This window comes from Terrapene carolina, unplaced genomic scaffold, assembly GCF_002925995.2.
Source record: "Terrapene carolina triunguis isolate 2854851 unplaced genomic scaffold, T_m_triunguis-2.0 Scaffold633, whole genome shotgun sequence".
NCBI lineage: Eukaryota > Metazoa > Chordata > Testudines > Emydidae > Terrapene > Terrapene triunguis.
Genome location: NW_020664984.1, coordinates 671,691 through 695,917, shown reverse-complemented (window position 1 = coordinate 695,917; position 24,227 = coordinate 671,691). Strand labels below are relative to the sequence as shown.

General features: G+C 44.1%; 1 protein-coding gene across 2 annotated transcripts in view; it reads left to right on the top strand.

Moving 5' to 3' along the window:
* ALMS1 (ALMS1 centrosome and basal body associated protein) overlaps positions 1-24,227 on the top strand; it is a 95,674-nt gene that overhangs the window by 46,084 nt on the left and 25,363 nt on the right. The window contains exons 9-12 of one of the 2 annotated variants that reach the window (XM_029913435.1): positions 2,221-2,391; positions 6,717-7,687; positions 21,785-21,902; positions 23,375-23,623. In XM_029913435.1, the coding sequence (XP_029769295.1) occupies positions 2,221-2,391; positions 6,717-7,687; positions 21,785-21,902; positions 23,375-23,623 (1,509 nt within the window). Of the gene's footprint in view, positions 1-2,220; positions 2,392-6,716; positions 7,907-21,784; positions 21,903-23,374; positions 23,624-24,227 lie in introns of both variants that reach the window. The other variant, XM_029913434.1, reaches the window with a different exon arrangement.

Genomic DNA, 24,227 nt, shown 5'->3' with positions numbered 1-24,227 from the left:
ATGCAGGCCCCTACATTTGAACCCTAAAGTTCAAAGTGGGGATCCAGCCTTAACAGAGTTAAATTCAGCTCTGTTACAACATGCAGATCTTGAGTAACTCCACTGATTTTTAATAGTTACTTTATCTGGATTTACTCTGTGTAACTATGAGTAGAATCTTGTCCCAGTATATTTATGCCACTTACGTTTTTTAGCTTTGTAACATAAAGATGTGACATCCTGAATTTGAAAGATGTGGTCTAGACTTCTCTAGTCAGAGACTTCATTATCTCTGTCTGTTGGGACTGAAAGGAGAAATGTGTATGTTTCACACAACCTGACAGATTTTCCTTTAGTTCTTCTCTTTCCACTTGGAATTGCTTCTTCATTTGGGCCTGTTTCATTTCTTCAGCAGTCCTCCCATCCATCCTGATCTAGTTCCCTGCTTTAAATCTCCCCTTAAAATATTCCTTTTCTCTTTAGCTTGTTATGGATGCATTCTGAAGTGTAATGTGATACCATGTATTAAGGAAGGTATATCATAGTTTTTAAGGTAGCCCCAAGTTAGGTGATTTCAGATTAGAAACTTGTTTTTTCTTAAAGTGGTTTATAGCTGTGTTTCAAAAACTGCTAGTGGAGTGGAAGAAAGAGAATGATTCACCAACATATTCTGCCCTGCTTCTCTCTAAATACGGTTGCTATGTACAGCATATGCTGCTCATAACCGACATTATAGGCCTGATTTTCAGGTTTACTTCAACCTGGTCTCCCTTTTGGCACCCACAGAAATTTTCAGCCACAGTTAATGTTATGAAGATGTTGTCTTAACTCCCTGATATACAGATACACTGGATAATAAATACAGATACAACTGTGTCCACAGTTATTTTATCTGAAAAATTACAGAAGTAAAAGTAAAGGTCAGGCTTTCAAATCCGTCTCCACATGTTTCCTAATCTTCGCCCATTCTGTCTGCTGTAATGTAAGGGAGAAGAGAGAGGTAGATGTGATGCGTGTGCTTTTTAGGAACCAGGGTGCTAACAGTGCAAATGCAATGTAGACACGACACAGCTCAGGTTCTAGGAAACACACAACAGTATTTTTAAAAATCTGATTTTAAATTCCCTGCTGCAGTTAGGACTCATAGTTCATGAGAAATATCTGAAGAAAATTTAGTTGAATAAAGCCACTGAATGTAACTGGATAGTGTTGCCAAAGAATATAAATCAGTTAACTGTGTCTTTAGGCTTTCAAACTCGTATGACACAGAAATGTGGTGCTGTGGGAACTCTGCTGGAAAAATGTATTATTGTTGTCTTGAGCTATTGTTTAGAGGCTGTGCAGACCTAGTTATGTAGCTAAACAAGGATTCATTAGGACTAGAAAAAAAAATCCCTTTAACTGCTGTTTCATACTTCTGTCAACTTGCTTCATCACTTCTCTGTACAGATCCCAGAAAATGTCTGTTTGCATCAGTCAATGAAAATATCTAAAATTGAATATGAAGATCAGCAGGAGGGAGTCTGGACTCCAGAGTGTGTGACCTTAACCTCTATGTGCCTATCTGTAGTAAAATGGGTATAATACTTGCCTACCTCAGAGGGAAGCATCTTTTGATCATGGGATCAGAGGCGCTATAGAAAAATTATGTACTGATAAGCTGCTGGTATTATTTCATTAGAACTATGTTGTTCATTAGTTGAATGCACTACTAATAATTCCTTACTCAGGCAATAAATTAAACTCCCTATGTTAGCTGCCTTTCAGTGATTTGCTTCGACATGAAAGCTCTAGGTCAGTGGTGGGCAACCTGCAGCCTGTCAGAGTAATCCACTTGCGAGCCGCGAGACAGTTTGTTTACATTGACCGTCCACAGGCACGGCCGCTCACAGCTCCCAGTGGCCATGGTTTGCCGTTCCTAGCCAATGGGAACTGCGGGAAGCGGCAGCCAGCACGTCCCTGTGGCCTGCGCCACTTCCTGCAGCTCCCATTGGCCGGGAATGGGGAACTGTGGCCACTGGGAGCTGCGGGCGGCCGTGCCTGCGGACGGTCAATGTAAACAAACTGTCTCGCGGCCTGCCAGTGGATTACCCTGACGGGCCACAGGTTGCCCACCACTGCTCTAGGTTGTGGCCTGGTTTGGCCTGTTCTTAAAACTGCACCCTCTTCATGCTGCTTTGCTTTAACCTCCTTATTCATTATCATAAACTACTGTGACCATGTTTCTTGTTTTCTTTATAGGATCAAATGATGCTGTTCCTCCAAATTTTCCAGCAAAGGTACTTGGTTCCATGGATGAGAATTCTCTAGACACTGTAGCTATTAAACATAAAGAGGGTATCTACAGTAAGAGGTCTGAGCCTAAGGTAGCCTGGGCAAAAGAAAAAAAGACACCACAGGAAGCTACTACAGGTAATTAGATTGCCCATGTGCATTTCTCTTTTCTGTATCTCTTACAGGTATAGCCTTTTATTTTATTTAAAGTGAATTTAGTGATGATGTATTATAGCATCAGGGGTTCGGCTCTGGTTGCTACAGTTTCAAGCTCAACAGAATGAAAGTCACCTCTGCCACTTGTTTCAGATGTAGAGCCTTTAGGAACACATGAAGACCAAGGATAGTGACCACACACATTCACTTGTATGAATCAGTACAGTACAAGATCTAATCTGTTTTACAAGTTTTATTAAAACAATAAGTAAAGTTACAGTCACCTATGCATATAGGAAGCCCATAACAAACTATGCAATAATTATAACTGTAGTCGTACTCCCATCCTCAACGTTATTCTGAGGGTCTGATAGATGGGTTGCCAATTGATCATCAGGAGAGAGGTGGTTTCTGTTGGAGTTTTCCTATAGGTAAGTCATTTTACCCAATCCAGGCACCCTCTCTTATCATGTGATTCTGTCTACACCTAATACTATGTGCATCTGTATGAAGGTGTCAACACTCATTTTCCTTATCTGTGTTGTGCCCCCCAATAATATTGGGGTGCCCCATTTTTCATAGGTTGTTTTATTCTCATTAGCATCTACACACAACATGTACCCTGATGTCAGGACATATTTCAGAAGAGATATTACAACAGGGTATCAATACCTCATGGTCTTGAACAGTACCTTGCGGTCAATTTTTGTAACACCATCCGTTGGCACATCTTTCTCGTGATCCTGTGGCATAGGGTCAGTCTTTGGTTACTTACTTATGTCAAGCACTTCTTAAACATATATGGCCTAGAATGACTAAGCTAAAATCTTACAGGCCTCAGCCTGTAGGCCTTGAGTTTCAGCCTTGATTTACTTAGATACCTAATGCATTCTTATCACTTCTAAATACTTATCAGCCTTATACTTCTATAATCCTACAACTTAAATCTATTAATTATATGTAACATAGCATATGAGTTAATCATAACATCATACAGTACAACAATATATGGATAAAATGAACTAATTGGCTACACAGGAGTGTGTGTGGTTAGAGCACAGGACTAGGAGTTGTACTCTCACTGATTCTCATGATCATGTTATTTGTCTCTCTCTGTCCTTCAGCTCCCCCAGTAGCACAATAGATATAATTACAGTTAACAACACACAAGAGGTGCTGAAGCTCAGGTAAGGTTTAGTAAAATGCTTTGAGGTCATCCAATAAAAGGCACACTTAGTGCAAAGTATTCCCAGTCAAGTGTGGAAAATGATCCTGAGATTGCTGAATAGCAATTTCTTGGTAACTAAAATGTGACAGGATGGCTCCATAGACTTATTAGACTTTTTGTCCATGCCCAGGGATACCTGATGTCACATTGCCAGGTACTGATTCATCTCTATAAGTATTGAATATTAACATCTGTTGGGTTTACTGTATCTTTTTTTTTCTCCCCCCCCCCCCCCCCAGCTTGGGTTGGCTGATATTAAAACTAGAAACTGATTTCTAGAGGCAGAAGCTCAAGTTTATCATTTCACCACTGCTACAGGGGACACTGCACCATTGGAAACATTACTCTTTGATGAAATTAAGTGCATTTTTTTATATTGAGATAATGTATGAAGTGTCAATTATCCCATGGCAGTAGCTAAAATTAGTCTTGATCAACATTCCAGATTTTGCTCCTATTTGAGTTGTTGGGAGTTTACCAACAGTACAAGTAGGATCAGGGCTTTCACTGACGTCAGTGGAAACTGCTCCCTCTTGTTCCTGGGCAAAATTTGTCCTATGCTTTTTACTCTAAGTGAAAAAATTGCTGAGTGACTGCCATCTCTACTGCTTGCAGATATCCATTCCACTAGAGTTACACTTAGTGCTCTGTACAGCATTTTGAAATACTCTTTGTACCAAACAAGAACCGAAAAAGTTACAATGAGGTAATGTAATTATGTCCACTAATGAGGGATGAGACCAGAAACACATGAGCGCAAAGTGGGTTCTGAATTACGTGTCTGATGTCTCTGGAGCCCATTTTTTCCTCTTAATATCACATAAACTTGTTAAATGAAGAACTTCAATGCAATGGATGTTTATGGAGTACTTCAGTGTAATTATTGTATTCCTGAGCAAGTAGACAGTCCAACCTGATGGGGGTGAGGTCATTCCAGGAGACCAGGCTAACACATCAGCGGACGTTCCTCTTGATCACTTTCGCCTGGGGAGAAATCTTCCTTAAAGCTTTTCTGCAGCTTGAGTGGAGATTGTTTTGAGTTTTAAATATCCATATGTATGATGTAGTTAAATATCCTCTCATGTTTACCTTGCTTGCTTGGTAAGCGCATCTGGGAGCTACAGCTCCCATACATTGAATTTGTGTAGTGTTTCCCTTCACTCCTACAACATGTCATCCCCCTCCTTAAAAAAAGTAATAGCTGGCCTCCCAGTCTGTTTTCTGTGTGGTGTTCTTTGTAAAATGCTAGGCTACAGGAGTAAAAAGGATGAGATGAGGGAATGACCCTTTCTCTCTTGGGGAAGAACAATACTAGACAAAAAGACCAGTCTTTGAGGAAAGCCAGAAGTAAACCAACCCCGTTCAGACCACTGGTTCTAGTCTCCCATTTGGCCACTTCTTTAATCACCTTTCAAGTATTGTACTAATACCCATCTTCTCCAGTTTAACTAGTAATTTCCCATGTGGTACCATATCAAATGTTTTACTGAAATCCAGACAGACTACATCTACTGCATTTTCCTTGTCTAAAAAATCAGTTATCTTATCAAAGAAAGATATTGATTCAGTGTGGCATGATCTACCTTTGATACACCCATGTTGCATTTTATCCCATTTTCCTTTTACTTCCATGTCTTTAATTATTCCTTCCGTCAAACTCTGTTCTAAAGCTTTGCATATCATTGAGGTCAGACTAATGGGTCTGTAGTTTCTGGATCGCTTTCCCTCCCCTTTCCTAAATATAGGTACTACGTTGGCTATTCTCCAATCATACAGTACCACCCTCATTTCGATAGGTTTATGAAAAATCCTTGCTATCAGACTAACAATTTCATGTGTCAATTCCCCCTCCTCCTTGACTCCCCCATCTCCCCAGACCTGAGTATATTAAGCTCTTCGAATTTTGTTTCCACCTCAGATGTGGTAGTTTCTGTTTCAATACGCTCATTCCCATTAGCGATCCTGCCTTTGCCCCCATGTTCTACATCATCATCTTATTGAAAACAGGCAAAATAAACATTTAGTTTTGGGGCCACACCTAGATTATCCTTAGTTTCTACTCCATCCTCACTACACATCACTTCTTTTTTTTTCCTTGCTCCTTTTTGGCTAAAGAACCTTTTACTCTTTGTTTTAATTTCCTTTGCCAAGTCTAACTCAGGTTGACTTTTGGCAATTTTCACTTTAACCCTACATTTTTCTGACCTCCAAGATGTATCTTTTTTTGCTGATCCATCCCCTATTTAATTCCTTGTAGGCTCTCTACATACTCATAAATACCCTTTTAGAGATGATTATTCATCCAGTTAAGTCTGGAGCCTTTCCTTGCAAGCATTTTCTCTTTTTGCTTGGGATGCATATTCCTACTAGAGCACAGTGCACGCATACAAAATACATTCAGATTAATTATAATCTCATTTATAATACATTGTGTAGTTATTTGAAAACACAGGTCATTCTACATGCATTATCTTTTGGTGGGATTTCCTTGCAGCCGTTCTACTTTGGGCTGAGTAATCCCACCAGATTTTACAAGCTAAGACTTGGTCAATACTTCTGTGGGATACCTCCAAGATGTACACAGGATGATACAGGAGGTAGCATCACTTATAAGTGGCATTCTTTTAAGTTAGTAGCATGGCAATGTATACTAGGGGTTTCGTCCTTTAGAAGAGCGGTAAAACTGAGTTTCTCGCTTCTTGTCATTGAAGATCTTCTGGCACTTTTTGTAAGAGTAAATGTTAACCTCGGCATCCTGTCCATATTCCAGTTTCGGAAATTACATACTGCATGTTTAAATTCCTCCTGCAGTTTTAATTGGTATGGTATTCCCCTTCATTTCCTAGCCTAAATGTCTGTATAAAACTGGTGTGCACTGTTTAATAACTTGCAGATTCCTTCCCAGAGGTGGTTGCATTTCAGTATTGTGTGAAGTGACTCATATATACCTGTAGTTGGTAAACTGCTTTGGGAGTCCTTTGGAATGAGAGTTGCCCTATTTATAGGAGACTGTTTCCGAAGAAGCCAGTAGCCATCATTGGGGGGGAAAAATAAAACAGCAGTTTTCTTTCTGTTTCAGAGTCCGTGAATCATTTGGAATCTGTAAAAACAACTCATTCAGTTTTCAAGTCAGCCCAGTTTTACCTTCACCATCCAGTGCCCCTGCAACATGAGAGTTACTTCCTCTCTAATGATGAGCCTTCAGAGGAGTGCACGGATATTGGACACACTGGACCTTCTTCAAGAGATTTCTTCCAAAACTGGAGAGCTGCAAAGAAAGATCAACACTCCTTCTCTGTTTACCCTCAAATGGGTGAGGAGGATGAATTCTCCCCACTAACTGCAGAGGTGGATTATAGCAAGGTTGAGGACTTGAGATTCAATGCATCTTTGGGGAATGAAGCTTCAGGGAAAGAGCTTGTACAAGAGGACCAAAAGAAGGTCAGAGATTATCTGCTATCAAGCAGCCAAAGGACTGATTTAGTCAGGAGACACAAGATGGATCTGCCACTAAAACAGAGTACCTGCTCCACTGGCAGTTTGGATGAGCTTTGGACTAAGTTTTTAGAGCGTCAGAAGAAGCACCACCGCCATAATCTTAAGAGCAGCAATGAGCTGTCCCTAGTGGAACGCCTTGATCGACTGGCCAGAGTCCTCCAGAATCCCGTTAGGCATTCACTAATGCCTACAGAGAACGGCAAGAGCAATACTGGAGAGAAAACTAGGGGAAGAGAGCAGAAGAAAATAAGACGTCAGGACAAGAGGGTATATGAAAGTAACCTAGACTCTTATAGAAACGTATTGAATGCTGAAGAAAAATCAGATACCAGTTATGATGAAAAAAAACAAGCTGAGTCTAGACAACAAAGGGCAGGAGAGAGAACTATCAATCACATGAAGAGATTCTTGAAACAGAAATATTTAGATCCCCTGAGTAACACCTCTTTGGAGACCATGCCTACTAAAGACCACGTTGTGGTGACAGATTCTACCACCTCAGAATCAGACACGGTGACCCAAACAGAGATGGAAACAACTTCTCAGACTGAGGTGAGCAGTTCCATTTCCACCATTGACACTGCCAGGCTGATCAGGGCTTTTGGGCATGAAAGAGTGCGCTTGTCACCAAGACTGTCTGAACTGTATTGCACCATCAGTCAGCAGAAAAGTCGCTCTGAAAAGTGGGACAAGGGAAGAAGTAAAGTAGTGGGCTTGAAATATCCTAACATGACTTATGCTGAGCGACATAGAAAAAGAAAAGATACCCAGGTATGTGATCAGTTAAACCAAGAGGCAACCTAACTGTTTTTCTTAATAGCTTTGTTGATGCTGTATCATAAACAGAGTGGAAAACGTAGTAATCATTCCTTATTTGGAGAATGGTTGACACTGGCCTAGATAGAGGATTGTTATAGGATAGGCTTCCCTCACCAGTGAGAAAAGTAGCCCACAAAACAAACCAAGTTCTTCTCCCTTTTCCCAGGGCAGCAAAATCAAGTTCTGTTTTCTCACTCCCCTTGTCAAGGTGCATCCTTGCCTCTAGATACACCTTTCTTCCTGGACACAGCATTGCAGGGGACTTGTACCCTCTTGTACCCCATGTGGTGGCCACTTTCTCTGACACAGTGACCACTCCCATTTGGACCTCCAGCCAAGTCATATAACAGTTCAGTCCCGTTCTGTGGTTTGGCTTCACAAACAAAAAGGTCCTTTGCCCCTCCTGGGCTCAACTTCAATTCTTTCCCCTAGTCAGCTTACTGGCTCCCCACCAGGCTTTTCTCTGCTGGGAGTCCAAATACCACTTAAGTAGGCCTTCTGCCCCCCACAGACCCTAGCTGAGGGCTTCTGTACACTCTGGGGCCCCACCACAGGAATTAAGCCTACTCCTGTAGCTCTGCTTCCTGGCCCTAGCCTCTCCCAAACTAGTGGATCTTCTTCCAGATCCTTCCCAGGAAGAGAGAACTCTCCCTAGCTCCGCTCTTGGGTTTCTTCCTCTCTATCGAGCTGCCTCTGCTCCTTATACAGCTTAGCTTCACCTCCTCTGGCCAGGAGGCAATTAGTTAATCACTTCCCAGGTATGGAGCATAACTAATTAGGTTCTTGCCCTTGTCTTACAGGCAATGGGGAATTAAGCCCCATCACACCCCTTCGTTCACTGCCTTCCTTTGCCTCCTACTTATGTCTGTCAGAGACCCCGTAGAGCAACAAGCTACAAATATATCCGCTCTCCAAACACTTAAATATTCCCTGCCCTTTTCCATATTTCTGCAGATGAAACTGGGAAGGCAGGGTTGTGGAATTTGGTTCTAGCTGGTGACCCTTGCTATGCTGCCTGGGCAACTTCTGGGAGCCATCAATCCTACTTTGCACAATTGGAATTAATATTATGTTTAATAATGTAGAGGTATTTAGATGAGACGTCTGAACTTTTTACTTTTCTGATTTATTTTTTGTATCTGTAGAACTGTGGATGTAGATGGCACTTTAGACTGTAAGATTCTCAGGGCAAACATCTGTCAATCTGTCTAAAGGCCTGATTCAAAATTCATTGAAATCAATGGAATCTTTCAGTTGATTTCAATGGACTTTAGACCTGGCCCATAGTTAGGATGAGAAATGGATAACTATCAAAAATGTGGCATGATCTTAGGTTTGATGAAGATTGCAGTATAGACTGTGATATGTTCTGGTGTTTGTATAGTATATCTTTCTGGTTCCTGTATTTTGTTAATGTTAGAATATACTATTTAATTTTTGAGGGAACAAAATGGTGGTGTATCAATGGTAATCTACATTTCCATTTTATTAGGATATACTGTCGACTTTTGATGAAAGCAGTTAATAAATCAAAAGTCTTTAATGTGTCTCTAGCAGGTTATTGGGTATTGTCTGGGAGGAAGTGAGCCTTTCAAGGCTCTAGCTTGTTTAAAAAAAAAAAAAAAAATTTTTACCCCAAATAATCCTGAAGTTGCAGTGATAGTCAGAAAAGTGACTCTCTAAAAGTGACATTCAGATCCTATATTTTCTGACACTCAATAACTTTTAGATCAAATGTGCTTGGTTTACAGGTCAGGAACTGATTCCCTCCTTTGCCCCTCTCAACGAGCAGCTCAGCAAACTCCACGCAGGCTTTCTGTTCTTTTTGGTTATTAAACATCACCAGAGAGATAGCTTTAGTGGAATGAACATGGGACTAGGAACTCTTGAGTTCTAATTCGAACTCTGATACTGTGGTTTTGGGAAAGTAACTTGATCTCTTTGATGGAGTGTCCCTATGTATAAAATAGGGATAAGAATACTGATCAACCTCAAATGAGGTTAAGAGAAAGTTGGTTCAGCTATGTACAGTATTTAAAAAAAATTAGACTATTTTATAATATTTGGCATTTATCGTACTTTCAACACTACTTTATAGTGCAGAATGCTGGGGAATGAGAAAGTATGACATGTCCAAATGGTCTTCATTCCATACAACCTGCCTTAGAAAAACCCTCCGTATTTTTTGGCCCAGAACAATCTCAAACCAAGATCTATTGACAGTGCAGCCAAAAGGATCTGAGCACCATCATTGCCAGGAGGCGTTGGAGATGGATCAGTCATGTGCTTTGGATGGAAACTGATTCCGTCACCAGAGTAGCAATAAGATGAACACCTGAAGGCAAGCAAAAAAGAGGCCGCCCGAAAACAACATGGTGAAGAGCTGTGGAAGCCGAGTTGAAAAACCTGGGGCACAGCTGGGGAACCATTGAAAGACTTGCCAGAAACAGACAGGAGTGGAGGAGCTTTGTCACTTCCCTAAACGCCAGAGGCGTAATAGGAACATGATGATAACCAAAACCTAAGGCAGAGTTTCTTTGAATCTTTAGGTAGAATAGAAATCCAGCTTGCCTTTCTATAGCTTTATTGGCTGTTTAGTGCCAACAGTAGCTAACTTTTGTTTGTTGTAATTAAGATATGCAGGATTCAAAGGCAGACAGGCAGTAGACTATAACCATCATTCTCCTACAAGTGATTGTCCGTATGTGCATTCCACTAATGGTGTGCACGCGACCTGTGCACTTGAGTTTAGAGTCTTTTGGCCAGCACTGTTCGTAGGCTGTGCATAAACTCTGTGTCTTTTATGCCCTCAAATCAGGGTACAAAGAGTTGAGCACACCAATTGCCATTCAGTTCCTCTCACTGCCTCCTGGCTTCAAGACGGAGCAGCTTGCTGTCAGTGGTTAATGAACTGCTAGTACCTTTTTCAAACTTGTGTATAATGTAGTTAGAGATAGTAATTGCCTTGTTGGCATTTTGTTGATTTTATTAGCTTTGTTTTACCAGACCTAAAGTTTTTCTGCAATGAGATTGGCCTCAACCAAATCTCCTGGATTCTGCTCCTCCTGTGAGGGTACTGTGCCCTTTAATGTTAGGCACTTCAAATGTTTATTTTGCTTGGGGGGAAATTGCAGTCTTGGAAATTGTGCCATTTGCAAGTGCTTCACAAGTAGTACTTGCAAAGAATAGGGAAGTGTAGCTGCAGATCTACCTTATGAGCAAGCCCATTAAGTTGTTATTGGGCATTGGGTTATATGACCCACCTGTGCATGATCTCTCATCACTGAAGAATGTGAGTGTTGGATCTCTGGCCCGATAGGCTTCATCGGTTTTCGCACCAAGATCAACCTAATTTGATACAAAATCATTGTCAGAAAAGATACGGGGCACAGATTCTAGAGACATATCTCCTCCTAAGATCTCCTAAAAGAAGAAAAAAGTATCCCCTCCTGATCACTCTGTCTGTGTGGCTCCCAGCAAAGTTCAATCTCATCATGGTGCCAGTGCATCAGCACCGAGAAGAGGCTTTTCTGAAGAGGTTTCACAAACAGCACTGCCAAAAGCTCCTATATAGAGGAGCTTCGTTCTTTCAACTTCCCACTCTTCAGCATTGGCACCACCTAAGACTGATCCGGCACCACATACTCTGGTGCTACAGACTATGGCACTGCAGCTTCCAGCACTGGCAATGTTGGTACTGAATGTGCAGGTACCATTGATGGGGGATATCTCAGAACCATTCCTATTGTCAACTCCGCGACACCATGTGGCACCACCAGTGTTGACAGCTCTGACAGATCTTGCTGTGCTACAATAAAGGGAAGATCCTCAATCCAGATCTGAAGTCCTGTTTGATAATTGGGCCTACAATTTATCCTGATTGTAAGCTCAATTGTGAAAAGTGAGTGAAAGTTCATAAAATGTCACAATAACCTGTAACAATAAATGTTGATAGGAAAATGTATAAAAAGGAGACAGACTGAATGAGTCAAAACAAAAAGGTCTGTTGATATAACTCAAGGACTGTTAAGATTATGCCTGGTAAACAAGAGGAATGCGAGACTGGAAATCAATGGACCAAAATTTATCTGTTGAAAATTAGCCCTAATTGGTGGACAAAATAAGGAGGAGGGTGGCCTATTCCAACCATCACTCCCCTATAGGGTCCTTAAAAGAAAAGACTTTGGGACAAAAGTTGGCTAGAAACAGACACAACACTTCCAATTGCAGACAGAAAGAAGGGGAAGGAACAAGCTTCACCGTTATGGCTGCCACCCCCACAGTTTCCTGGGATCCCTGGATCCATCATGACACCATTTGGCCTTCGTTGTCGTGATTCTGTGAGATGTCCTGACCAGACCCTGCCAGAGAGATGACTACAGAAGACATTGCCACCTCCACTGGCTCTGGCTGAATCCTGAGCACCACCTGGGATGTGAGACTCCTCCCCCACCATGTGTCCTTTTTCTTCCCCGCCTTATTCTCTTTCTTATCCCTATCTTTTTCCCTTCTGTCTCCTTTCTGGATTAGTTGGCCAAGACTGTATATTTTGCAACACTTTTGTAAGCCTGTGACCAGAGAGGCAGCTAAAAACAATGCCTTAATCAGTCCAATGCTAGTAAGTTTGCCAGGTCTCAGAGTGATGGAGAAGACCATGTGCTGTGAGGTCACAAGTTAAAATAAATTCCAGAGACAAAGCTGCATTTTCTATCTTTGCTGTGTTTTTTCTCCCCCCTCTTGTGTGTGTTTGTCTTGCATTGTCTCTTAGGAAACAGAATCAGACTTCAACAGTAATTACAACAGCTCCAACCCATCTCAGCTAACTTTTTCTCTTTTTTCACCCAAACAGACAGTTATTACCATCTTTGATACCATCTAAACATGTTTAAAAAAAAAAAAGTCTCCCTCCTCCCCCTGCTGGTTCAGATGAAATTCAGAGTTTCATCTGAACCAGCAAATTCACCAACATATATTTCTTCCTAAGCCTCACGCTTCTAAAGTGGAGGTTGTGCTGCTGCACGCTCTAGAGGTCAGCCATGCCTTGGCATTTTATCTGCAAAGAATGAAAATCTTTAGATCTTTGCCCAGACTCTTTGGCTCCATTGTAGAGAAGGTGAAAATCAAAACCATCTCATCTCAGAGACTACCAAGATGGATTTCTCATTGTGTGAGAACTTATGAGGTGACCAAAGTGAACCCTGTTATTACTACTCAGAACTTGATTCACCAGAGTTTAGGCAGCCTGAACAGCATCATTGAAAAAACGTGTCTATTTTGGACATTATGTAAAGCAGCCACCTGGGTTCTAGTCACACATTTATTAGACATCATGCTATCACTGAACCAGCTTAGTCAGATGGTGCATTTGGCAAGGCTGTCTTACAATTTTTATGCTCTTAAGACTAAGCTCCTTCCATTACAGTTGTCCACTGCTTGGGAGTCACCATTAGTGGAGTATGTATATGTATGTTTGCCTGAAGGAGAAAGGAAAGCTACTTAACTGTACAGTAACTGGAGTTCTTTGAGCATTTGTTGTACATATAGACATTCCTCAGCCTGCTCTCCATCCCCCCTACCTCAGAGTCCTTTACCAACCAGGATTCTGCAGTGGAAAGGAAACTGAGAGGCAATTGGAGTGCTCTATCCTCTTAAGCCCTTGACTAAGGGCGCAAGGGTGCTCCGAGCACAAGCATGTCCACATGGACACTTCTGGCCAAAGATTTAGAACTCAAGTGGATGGGATGTGTGCACATCATTAGTAGAATGTACATATGGACAACAGATCTTTAAGAACTCCAGTTACTGTACAGGTAAGTAACTTTCCTTTTTGCTTATAGAAACCACTACTCCAAGACAAAGTACTGCACAATATTTAAATTATTATAGAATATATATGTTGTATAAGAAAGTGGCACCCTTTTTATAATCAGTTTTTATTATATCTGTGCTTTATCTGAGTAATATTCTCAACTCTTCTTCCACAGAACGCTGTTTTGGATAATTTTTTTTATTTATTAATCATTTCAATGCCAATTTTATGCTCAACAGTATACAAACTCTGGACCCTTCCTCAGGGTGTTTGCTATCTAAGGCCTGGTCTACACTAGGCTTTTATGTCGACTTTAGCGCCGTTATTTCGAATTAACCCTGCACCCGTCCACACCAGGAAGCCATTTAGTTCGACATAAAGCTCTCTTTAAATCGATTTCTGTAATCCTCCCCAACGAGAGGAGTAGCGCTAAATTCGACATGGCCATATCGAATTAGGCTAGGTGTGGATGGAAATCGACGCTAATAGCTCCGGGAGCTATCCCACAGTGCACCACTCTGTTGACGCTCTGGACAGCAGTCCGAGCTCGGATGCTCTGACCAGCCACACCCCCGGGAAAATTTGAATTCATTTTCCTGTCTGGGCAGTTTGAATCTCAGTTCCTGTTTGGACATCGAGGGGAGCTCAGCAGCAGTGGCAACTATGCAGAGCTCTCCAGCAGAGATGGCCGTGCAATCTAATAGAAAGAGGGCCCCAGCATGGACTGATCGGGAAGTCTTGGATCTCATCGCAGTGTGGGGCGATGAGTCCGTGCTTTCAGAGCTGCGCTCCAAAAGAAGGAATGCTAAGATCTACGAGAAGATCTCCAAAGCCATGGCAGAGAGAGGCTACAGCCGGGATGCAACGCAGTGCCGCGTGAAAATCAAGGAGCTGAGACAAGGCTACCAAAAAACCAAAGAGGCTAACGGACGCTCCGGATCCCAGCCCCACACATCCCATTTCTACGAGGCACTGCATTCCATCCTGGGAGCGGCCGCCACCACTACCCCACCCCTGACCGTGGACTCCGAGGATGGGATATTGTCCGCGGCCGGTTCCTCGTCGGACATGTTAGCGGACGGGGAAGATGAAGAAGGAGATGAGGAGGACGAGGCAGTCGACAGCGCTGGCACCGCTGATTTCCCCGACAGCCAGGAGCTCTTCATCACCCTTACCGAGATCCCGTACCAACCGTCCCCATCCCTTACCCCGGACACAGAATCAGGGGAAGGATCAAGCAGTAAGTGCTGTAAACATGTAAACATTTATTTAAAACAGAACGGTAATATTTATACTATTAACAATGTATGTTTATAAAACTGCTGTAAACTAGTAAAAAAGAATCAGGTGCAAAACAGGAATATTTACAAAGGTAACAAATGGGTTTTCATGATTTCTCTGTCTTAGGCTCTTCTCAATTTAGTCCCAAGTATTTTAAAAAAATTTCACAATGTCCGTTACTACATGATTCCCAGGCCCAAGACGCTCCACTCCATAGTCCCAGTGCACCTAGGCGAAAATCCGGTCAATGTGGCCGGGGATTGACGAGAAATCCTCGTAGGAGAACTCCTCGTAGGTCTCGTGGAGGTAGATCTCAAGCCTGTTGATCAGGTTCCGGGGTAGGGCGATCTTACTGGGCCCTCCGTGGTAGCAGACATGTCCCCTCCACGCTACAATCAGGTACTCGGGGATCATGGCCCGACATAGCATGGCGGCATACGGCCCCGGTTTCTGCATGCTTTCCCGCAGCATGCGTTCTCTCTGGGTGTCTGGGATCCTCAGGAGGGTGATGTCGCTCATGACGCCCTGCTTTGAATTAGGGAGGGGAATGTTAGTATTGGGACTGCTTTACAGCCACGCGGTGGAGGGAGAGGGGCAGCATACAGGGATCTTTCCCTGGGACAGCCGCGAGGGGGTGGGACCGGGGCAGAGTTGATGCTGTCCTGATTGCTGGCAGCAGAGACTGGCATTGCTTTCAATGTGAAAGGAGGCCAGTGCTACTGCTGGAGTTTTAAGCAGCCACAAGTCTCCGGCTTACCATTATTGCCCGCTCCAGAAGTTCAGGTCTCCAGCCACAGTTCTCTGAACACTCCAAGACCTCCGCAAGTCCACAGGCACTGAAGGCGACGGCCGAAAATTCGACCTTGTCCTGAGTGCGCATGTGAGAGGTGCAGTGCATGGTCTTGTTCACAGAGAAAGACTAGGTTCTTTGTATACAATTTCATTTATCTGTCTCAGGAATTCACTCCCTTTTTACAATTCACACAGACACATCTGCGACTGTCTCCCAACCCAGCCTGTCAGCACGCTCCCAGAGGCTAGCGCAGATTAGGCGGAGGAAGAAGAAGACGCGTGAAGACATGTTCTCAGAACTAATGGGATGCTCCCGAGCCCAGGCAGCCCAGCAGACACAGTGGAGGGAGAACTTGTCACAAATGCACCGAGCAGTCATGGAACGGGAGGAGAGGTGGCGTCAGGAGGACCAGCAGGCTACTGAAAAGCTGCTTGGACTAATGAGGGAGCAAACGGACACGCTCCGGCGCCTTGTGGATGTTCTGCAAGACCGGAGGCAGGAGGACAGAGCCCCGCTGCAGTCTATCTGTAACCGCCCTCACCCGCCACCAAGTCCCACACCACCCTCACCCAAAGTCCAAAGAAGGAGGGGCAGCAAGGGCCGTTAAAACTTTCAGTCAACCCCTGCAGACTGCTCTAGCACTAGAAGGCTGACATTCCCCAAAATTTCATAAGTCCTTTCCTACCCACCTCACACAAGCCCCCGTCCAAGTTTCACCCCCCACGTTTCATGTCTGGTTCGCAATAAAATGTTTGTTTCTGTCCATTACTGTTTCAGTCAGGTTCTTTTGAGGGAGAGTCTGTCTGGAGGGGGGGAAGGGTCTTGGTAATTGGACAGGACAGTGACCTTTAGCAGGGTACAGAGGCGGTGTCAGGTCCAGCATCAGGACACATACACAGTGCAGTCACTGGTTACCCTGGTCAGTCTGGGAGGTGTTTTTCATGTTCTGGGGGGGGGGTTGCTCTGTGACTTTGTGGCGGGGGAGGGCAGTTACAGATCTTATGCAGCGGTCCTTATCCTGGCTCACAGATCCACGCAGCAGGAGATCTGTAACCCTACCCCCCCTGCCAGAAAGTCACATAGCCGACACATACACACAGTCCCCCCCAGGAGTGCTGGCAGGCTCCATTGAAATAACCAGTCCACCAGTGCGGAGCCTGTCATTCCGGGAGTTTAGAAGCATCATTTGCATCAGAACACTGAACCCGCCCCCCACCACAGTCTGCGTCCCCGGTTTAAAATATTCCCGCGAAAACAGCAATACAGACAACGGTGTTCATTAACAAAATCGAAATGATTTTATTTTTTGGGAAGGGGGTGAAGGGGGTATGTAACTGGAGAGGATAGTCAAAATGAACTGGGTAAAGAAACGGGGGCAGGTTCAGCTTTTCTGTCCACAAACTGAAAAGTCACTGGTTGCCCTGCTCACTCAGGAACCTAGCTTTCAAAGCCTCCCGGATGCACAGGGCGTCCCGCTGGGATCTTCTAATGGCCCGGCTGTCTGGCTGGACGTAATCAGCAGCCAGGCTATTTGCCTCTAGCTCCCACCCCGCCATAAAGGTCTCCCCCTTGCTCTCACACAGATTGTGGAGTACACAGCAAGCTGCAATAACGATGGGGATATTGGTTTCACTGAGATCACAGCGAGTGAGTAAGCTTCTCCATCTCCCTTTGAGACGGCCAAAAGCACACTCCACTACCATTCTGCACTTGCTCAGCCGGTAGTTGAACAGTTCTTTTTCTGTGTCCAGGGCGCCAGTATAGGGCTTCATGAGCCAGGGCATTAGCGGGTAGGCTGGGTCCCCGAGGATGACTGTAGGCATCTCCACATCCCCAAGAGTTATTTTGTGGTCTGGGAAGTAAATACCTTCCTGCAGCCGTCTAAACAGACCAGAGTTCCTGAACACGCGAGCGTCATGAACCTTGCCCGGCCATCCGACGTAGATGTTTGTAAACCGTCCCCGATGGTCCACCAGTGCTTGCAGCACCATTGAAAAGTAGCCCTTTCTATTGATGTACTGGCTGGCCTGGTGGTCCGGTCCCAGGATAGGGATGTGAGTCCCATCGATAGCCCCACCGCAGTTTGGGAATCCCATCGCGGCAAAGCCATCTATGATGACCTGCGCGTTTCCCAGGGTCACTACCTTTGGGAGCAGTACCTTCACGATTGCCTTGGCTACTTGCATGACAACAACCCCCACGGTAGATTTGCCCACACCAAAGTGGTTCGCGACTGACCGGTAGCTGTCCGGCGTTGCAAGCTTCCAGAGGGCTATGGCCACTCGCTTCTGGACAGTGAGGGCTGCTCGCATGTGGGTGTCCTTGCGCTTCAGGGCAGGGGACAGCAACTCACAAAGTTCGAGGAAAGTCCCCTTCCGCATGCGAAAGTTTCGCAGCCACTGGGATTCATCCCAGACCTGAAGCACTATACAGTCCCACCAGTCCGTGCTTGTTTCCCGGGCCCAGAATCGCCGTTCCACGATATCCACATGACCCATTGCCACCGTGATGTCCTGGGCGCTGGGGCTCGTGGTTTCTGACAGCTCTGTGCTACTCTCCGACTTCAGGCCATCACGGCGGTGCCGTAGCCTCCTCGCCCGATTTCTCTTCATCTGCCTCAGGGAAAGGTGTATGATAAGCTGCGAGGTGTTGAGAACGGCCAGAAGTGCAGCGATGGTCGCAGCGTGATCCATGATCGCAGTGCTGTGGCGTCCGCGCTGTCACTGACCAGAAAAGTGCGCGAACTGATTTCCCGCCGGCGCTTTCATGGAGGGAGGGAGGGCGTTAGTGACGGACGGATGACGACAAATTTTTTTTACCCAGAAGGCATTGGCGGCTCGACCCAGAATTCCGATGGGCAGCGGGGACTGCGGGAACTGTGGGATAGCTGCCCACAGTGCACCGCTTCCAATATCGACGCTCGCCCCGTTAGTGTGGACTCACAAAGTCGAATTACTGTCCTTAGTGTGGACACACACGTTCGACTTTGCAATATCGATTCCACATATTCGATTTAAGTAAAATCGAATTACCCTCGTAGTGTAGACATACCCTAATATAATTTATCTCATTCCTAAGGCACCCCTCAAAGCTATATCTGGCACCAGCCGCAAAACCAGAGTTTGCATTGAAGTTGGTCTGAATGGAAATAAGCATGTATATATTCATTGCTGAATGACTGCATATATTTAATCCTTCTTGAATGCTGAAATGCTTGTTTGGATGGAAGGGAAATCGTGTTGTTCTGCATATAGAATAAGGATTCTGTTTTCCCAGAACGTATATCTGCATTTTGATTCTGTTCTCGGATATGCAGGTGTGTATCTGCCACATCTGTCTTGTAAAATCTGCCAGAGCAGTAATTGATTTTACAAGATGCAAAGTGACACATTCCTGTATGTGTGAGAATAAAAACCAGGCCCTTTAAATGTGGCTATTGAAATTATGCATTGTGTCGATTTGGTGACAATGAAGGTACAATAGTTCATGAGCAATAAGATATAGCTCCTGTCGTTCCCATCATATTTAGTATTCTGAGTGAATAGAATACTGATTACTGTGATAGGTGTGAAAAATCTGTTTCCTAATTAAAAATGAAGCACAACTAACTTCGTTGTAACAGCTGTTTGACGCCACATTGTCAAAATTGACGGCTATAGAAGCATTGTCAATAACTGCAATGCTATTTAAGCACCAACCTATCCCTATTTACATAATCAGAATACAAAGCTTGCGTAACTAGGTGCATTATATTCACAGACAAAAGACCCTACATTTTAAAGGGCAATAAGATCATTATACAAACTTACAAAGCCATCTCATTCAATATTAGATCTGAGTGCAGCTAGTTCTATTTTTATATTGAACTAAAAGGTACTAGTGCCTGTGCAACCTCCCACCCTTGGCACTTAGCTCCTTGTTTCTTATAAATTACTATTTTCTGGACAGGTTTCACCTCAGTAAAGAACACTGATTTTTGGGGGTACAGAAAAGTGGGGGAACCTTTACTGATGCCTTTTTGAAACTCCTTTGCTTTCTCTCTGGTACAGTAGAACCAGAAATCATTACTGAGCAGTAAGAGAACACATCAGCATTCCAGGATAGTCCCTTCCCCTAACTGGCCCTGCAGCGTTCAGGTACCCTTGGTCCAGAGGGTGGGAATGTGTGGCTCACTTTAGAGCAGGGTTCTCACAACAAAATCTTTGGTGGCCTCAGAGTGCAGCCACCAACTCTTGCTGGTGGCCACACTGACACTTTTCCCTAAAATTATTTATTTTCCTGAAGTTACTAAAGTAATATGCACATACATACTTCCAAATCATTGTAATTTATTTATGTAAGGTTTGGGGTGTTTTTTTTTTTTTTTTCAGACTCAATAATAAAAATAATGCCATTATCTCTATTCTTTACTGGACCTAACACAATAGAAATACAAATAAGGTGCTTTGCACGTTCTTGTCTTTTTTATTATTGTTTCTTTTGCTTTTTTGGTAAAAGTGGTTGTCTGTACAACAATTCTGAAGTAAATTTAAAAATGATTTGACATAATAGAAGTCGAAATAATAATGAAAACCATATCTGGGTGGCTTCGCTCTGGGGAGAGGAGGGGAGGCATGGCTGCGGCTGGCCTGGGGCTCCTCTGGTCGGGGGGGGCAGGGGGGACTCAGGGTTTCGATGAGCCCAGAGCTCCTCTGGCTGGGGAAGGGGGGTGGGGGGTTCTTGGCTTTTGCCAGCCAGGAGCTCCTCTGGGCAGGGGTGTGTGTGTGTGTGTGTTGGGGGCGAGTCTTGGGGCTTCGGCCAGCCTGGGGCTCCTCTGGCCGAGAGGGTGGGGGTGCTTGGGGCTTCTCCTGGCGGGGGGCTTGTGACCCCAGCTGCAGGGGGGGTCTCAGTGCTCTGGCTGCCAGGGAGTGGGGGGATGCAGGCGGAACGGTTAGAGTTGGGGGCTAGCCTCCCCAAAGGGGGCTCCACCTACTGCCCATCAGCCCCCGCTTGCCTCCTGTGTCCCTCCTCAGTCCCTCACCCGCTGCTCGCCTCCTCTCACTCCCCCACCTGCCACAGACACCCTCCTGCCCGCTGTGTGAACCCCTGCTCACTGGTGGTTCACCGCTCACCTCCCCTTCCCCAACTCGCAGCCAGACCTCCCCGCCCGCCGCCTCACCCTGCTGCTGGCTTGCTGCTCGCCTCCTTACTCCCCTGCCAGGCCCCCGCCACTCGCCTCACCGCTTACCTCCTTGCCCATCCGCTGCTCGCCTCACCACTGGCCTCCTCACCCCCCTGAAATGTTAGTACAATATTTATATTCCAATTGATTTTTTTATAATTGTAAAATTGTAAAAAATAAAAATGAGAAAGTCAGCAATTTTTCAGTACTAGTGTGGCTGTGACACTTCTTTGTATTTTGATGTCTGTTTTTGTAAGCAAGTAGTTTTTAAGTGAGATGAAACTTTGGGGTTCGCAAGACAAATCAGAGTCCTGAAAGAGGTACAGTAGTCTGGAAATGTTGAGAGCCACTGTGCTAGTGCATGAAGTTAAAGATTTAAAAAATGTCATTTCTAAAACAGTTTTTATTTTAAGAAAGCATATAATATAAATGTTTGAATGGATGTGCATTAGGATTTCGTGGCTGATTGCGTTAGTTACTGGTGGCAGAGCTGTTACAGCATTGCCATTTTCTCACCTGAAAAATTGGCAGAGTGAAGCTCCTAGTTAAGCAGGTTGGATGCCAGCAATGTACGTCCGTTCTTCTAAACAAAAGGAAGCCAAGGTTGGCTGAATTGTGTAGAATGTTGTGGAAAGGTGTTTGTAGGCTTGTGCTTGATTGTTAATTGAATCATTTTAAGAACTGAACTTGTGACTATTGTTCCCTTGCAGCTTGACCCCTCACCCCTGCCCCCATGCTGACTTGAGTCAAATAGCGATCCCCAAGAACCTGTTATGTTTTTTCTAGATGGCAGACTCTGTTATTTCATCAGATTCTGTTGCTACAATCAACAGTTCCTGGGGACCAAGTTCTGCCCTCAGTAACAAGCGACACACACGGATGTTAAACAAGGGCATCCAAGCAGGTGAGTTTCTTCTCTGCTTATTCACTTCTGGCTTTCATCTCTTCAAAACCATTGTAGAGGGCTGCTTCAGAGTCTAATCCATGTCTTTGCAGACAGGTATGTACACTGGGCATTCACTGCCCACAAATTGCACTGCTTAGATCCTTTCACAATGAAGTATTGTGGTGGCTCCCACTGTGCTACTGGCCAATGTCGTTGCTCATCTGAGTTCTGCTAACCCAGACCTTTAATCCGTCTCAGTATCAAATAAGTGACTTAGCTCTAGCTTCCATGTTATTTTTCTCTTGCAAGAGTTCTAAAGTTCCTGAGATCCTTTGTCTGTATGTAAGTCACTGAATGTCTTTCTAAGCACTCGCTATTTTATCAGTCTAGTCAGCATGCCAACAGCACCCTATATCCCTGTTTGCAGTATTGTCCGTTTGAACATCTCTTGTCCTCTGCTTAAGATATGATTTATCCATTGATTGGTATAATCCCTGTGTTCAGGCTTCCCCCACAACCCCCAGTGGCAATTTTCAATTACATCATTCCTTGAAAGCTGGCTTGCAAAATCCTACTTTAAGGGATGAGTGACTGTTTTTGATGGGCAAACAAAATACCTGTTTTTCATTATCATTATTTTGTAAGTAAACTTTGCGTCTGGGCTGGTAAATGTTCATGACATTTTTCCAAGGTTGCTTACAGTTTCTTAAGCCTTGGTTAACCTTCAGTTTTACACATTCTTAGTTCTCCCTTGCATCCCAACTATTTAAAAATCTTTACAAATAAAATTTAGCATACGTGGAAAGTGCTGGACTGACCACCCTGAGCAAAGGATTCTGTTTAACCAGTAAAACGTAAGCAGCACAAGCATACGCTGACTTACCTTTGTGCCTCAACCTGGATACAGGAATCTTCCTCTAGCAGAGAGATGGTAGTTCACTTCCTCGTCCCATTCAGTGCTTGACCTTTGCTGTAACTGCCAACAAGGGAATCAGTTAGTTCCAGTTGTATTAATGGTGTTGTGATGTAGACACCTTTTGCCCTGGGAGCCAGACTGATGCCACAAAACGAACTTCACGTGGATCATCACATAGTAACAACCCTTGGTCACTGAACTTGAGCTGGATTTGGAGTGATAACTTAAAAGGCGTGAGTCTGTTTTTGCCAGCCCTTAGAGTCCTCCAGCCCCATATTTAAGATTACAGTAAAATGGCAAAAAACTCTGACAAAACCTGCACAAGTACCACCTTCTGAATCACTAACACCACATTCTGCAGCTTGTAGATGTTCCTCGGCAGTCTTCCATCAATCTTCTGGTCTGGTTCAACCCAGCTTAGCTTATGAGATCTGACATGGTTATAGTACACGGGGGTATGGCAGTAGGCCACTTACTTAGTTTGAAGGACCAGAGAGGGCTTTCCAACATCGTAGCGTATCGTGTCACTGTTGCTCCAGAGTAATGTGTTCCTTTTTCTTTCTTTTGACTACAGGAGATTTGGAGATTGTGAACAGTGCAACTAAGAAAAACACTCGGGATGTTGGTATGACTTTTCCCACCCCAAGATCTAGCCAAGCGAGGCCACAGAAACCCTCAAGTTGTGCCACTGGTGATTTTGGGCAGTTGGATGGTGTGTTTTCAGATTTTCGAAACCCAGCAGGCAAGGGGAAACAGGAGGGACAGCCAGGCAATTTTCTCATGGACAAAAAGACAGGAAGCAACAGGCCGCAGCTATCACAAGGTCAGTCCCAATGTGAATGGGAAAGTGCTCACATTTCACATCAGCCAGCATATATTACCAGTACACAATGTATACAATCATGAGATCTCTAGCTGGCCCTGTAAGAACAGTCTCTAACAATGGCACAACTATATTTTTTTTTTTAAAAGGCAATGGAATCACTAACATTTATCAAGTGTTTATAGTTGATTATTTTTAGTGCCCCAAAGTGTTAGAGCTCACAATCTAAATTTCGGACATGATATATCAAATGATGGTGACAAATATAGGGAGTGAATGTGGCAAGAAAAGAAAAATCAAGTATACGCTCACATGGATACTTTGTTTAGGCATGTGAACATCTTAGCATTTCTGTGAAGTTGCATATATTAAAATGATGATATTCAGTATTTCATATCTTTACTGATTCATTTATTGAGGGCTTCATGGAATAAGTGAGTTTTCAGATGAAGAGAAGGTCATAATGTTGGAAGGAAGTGTTCTTGTCTCCCTCTTCAGCTGTGGTTGTATCTTGGGGAAGGACAGGGTCCGGCCTCCTAATTTGAATTTCCCATCAACACTCAGCTGCATAGCTGTTGAAATGTTCTAAAATACGTTGTTTTCC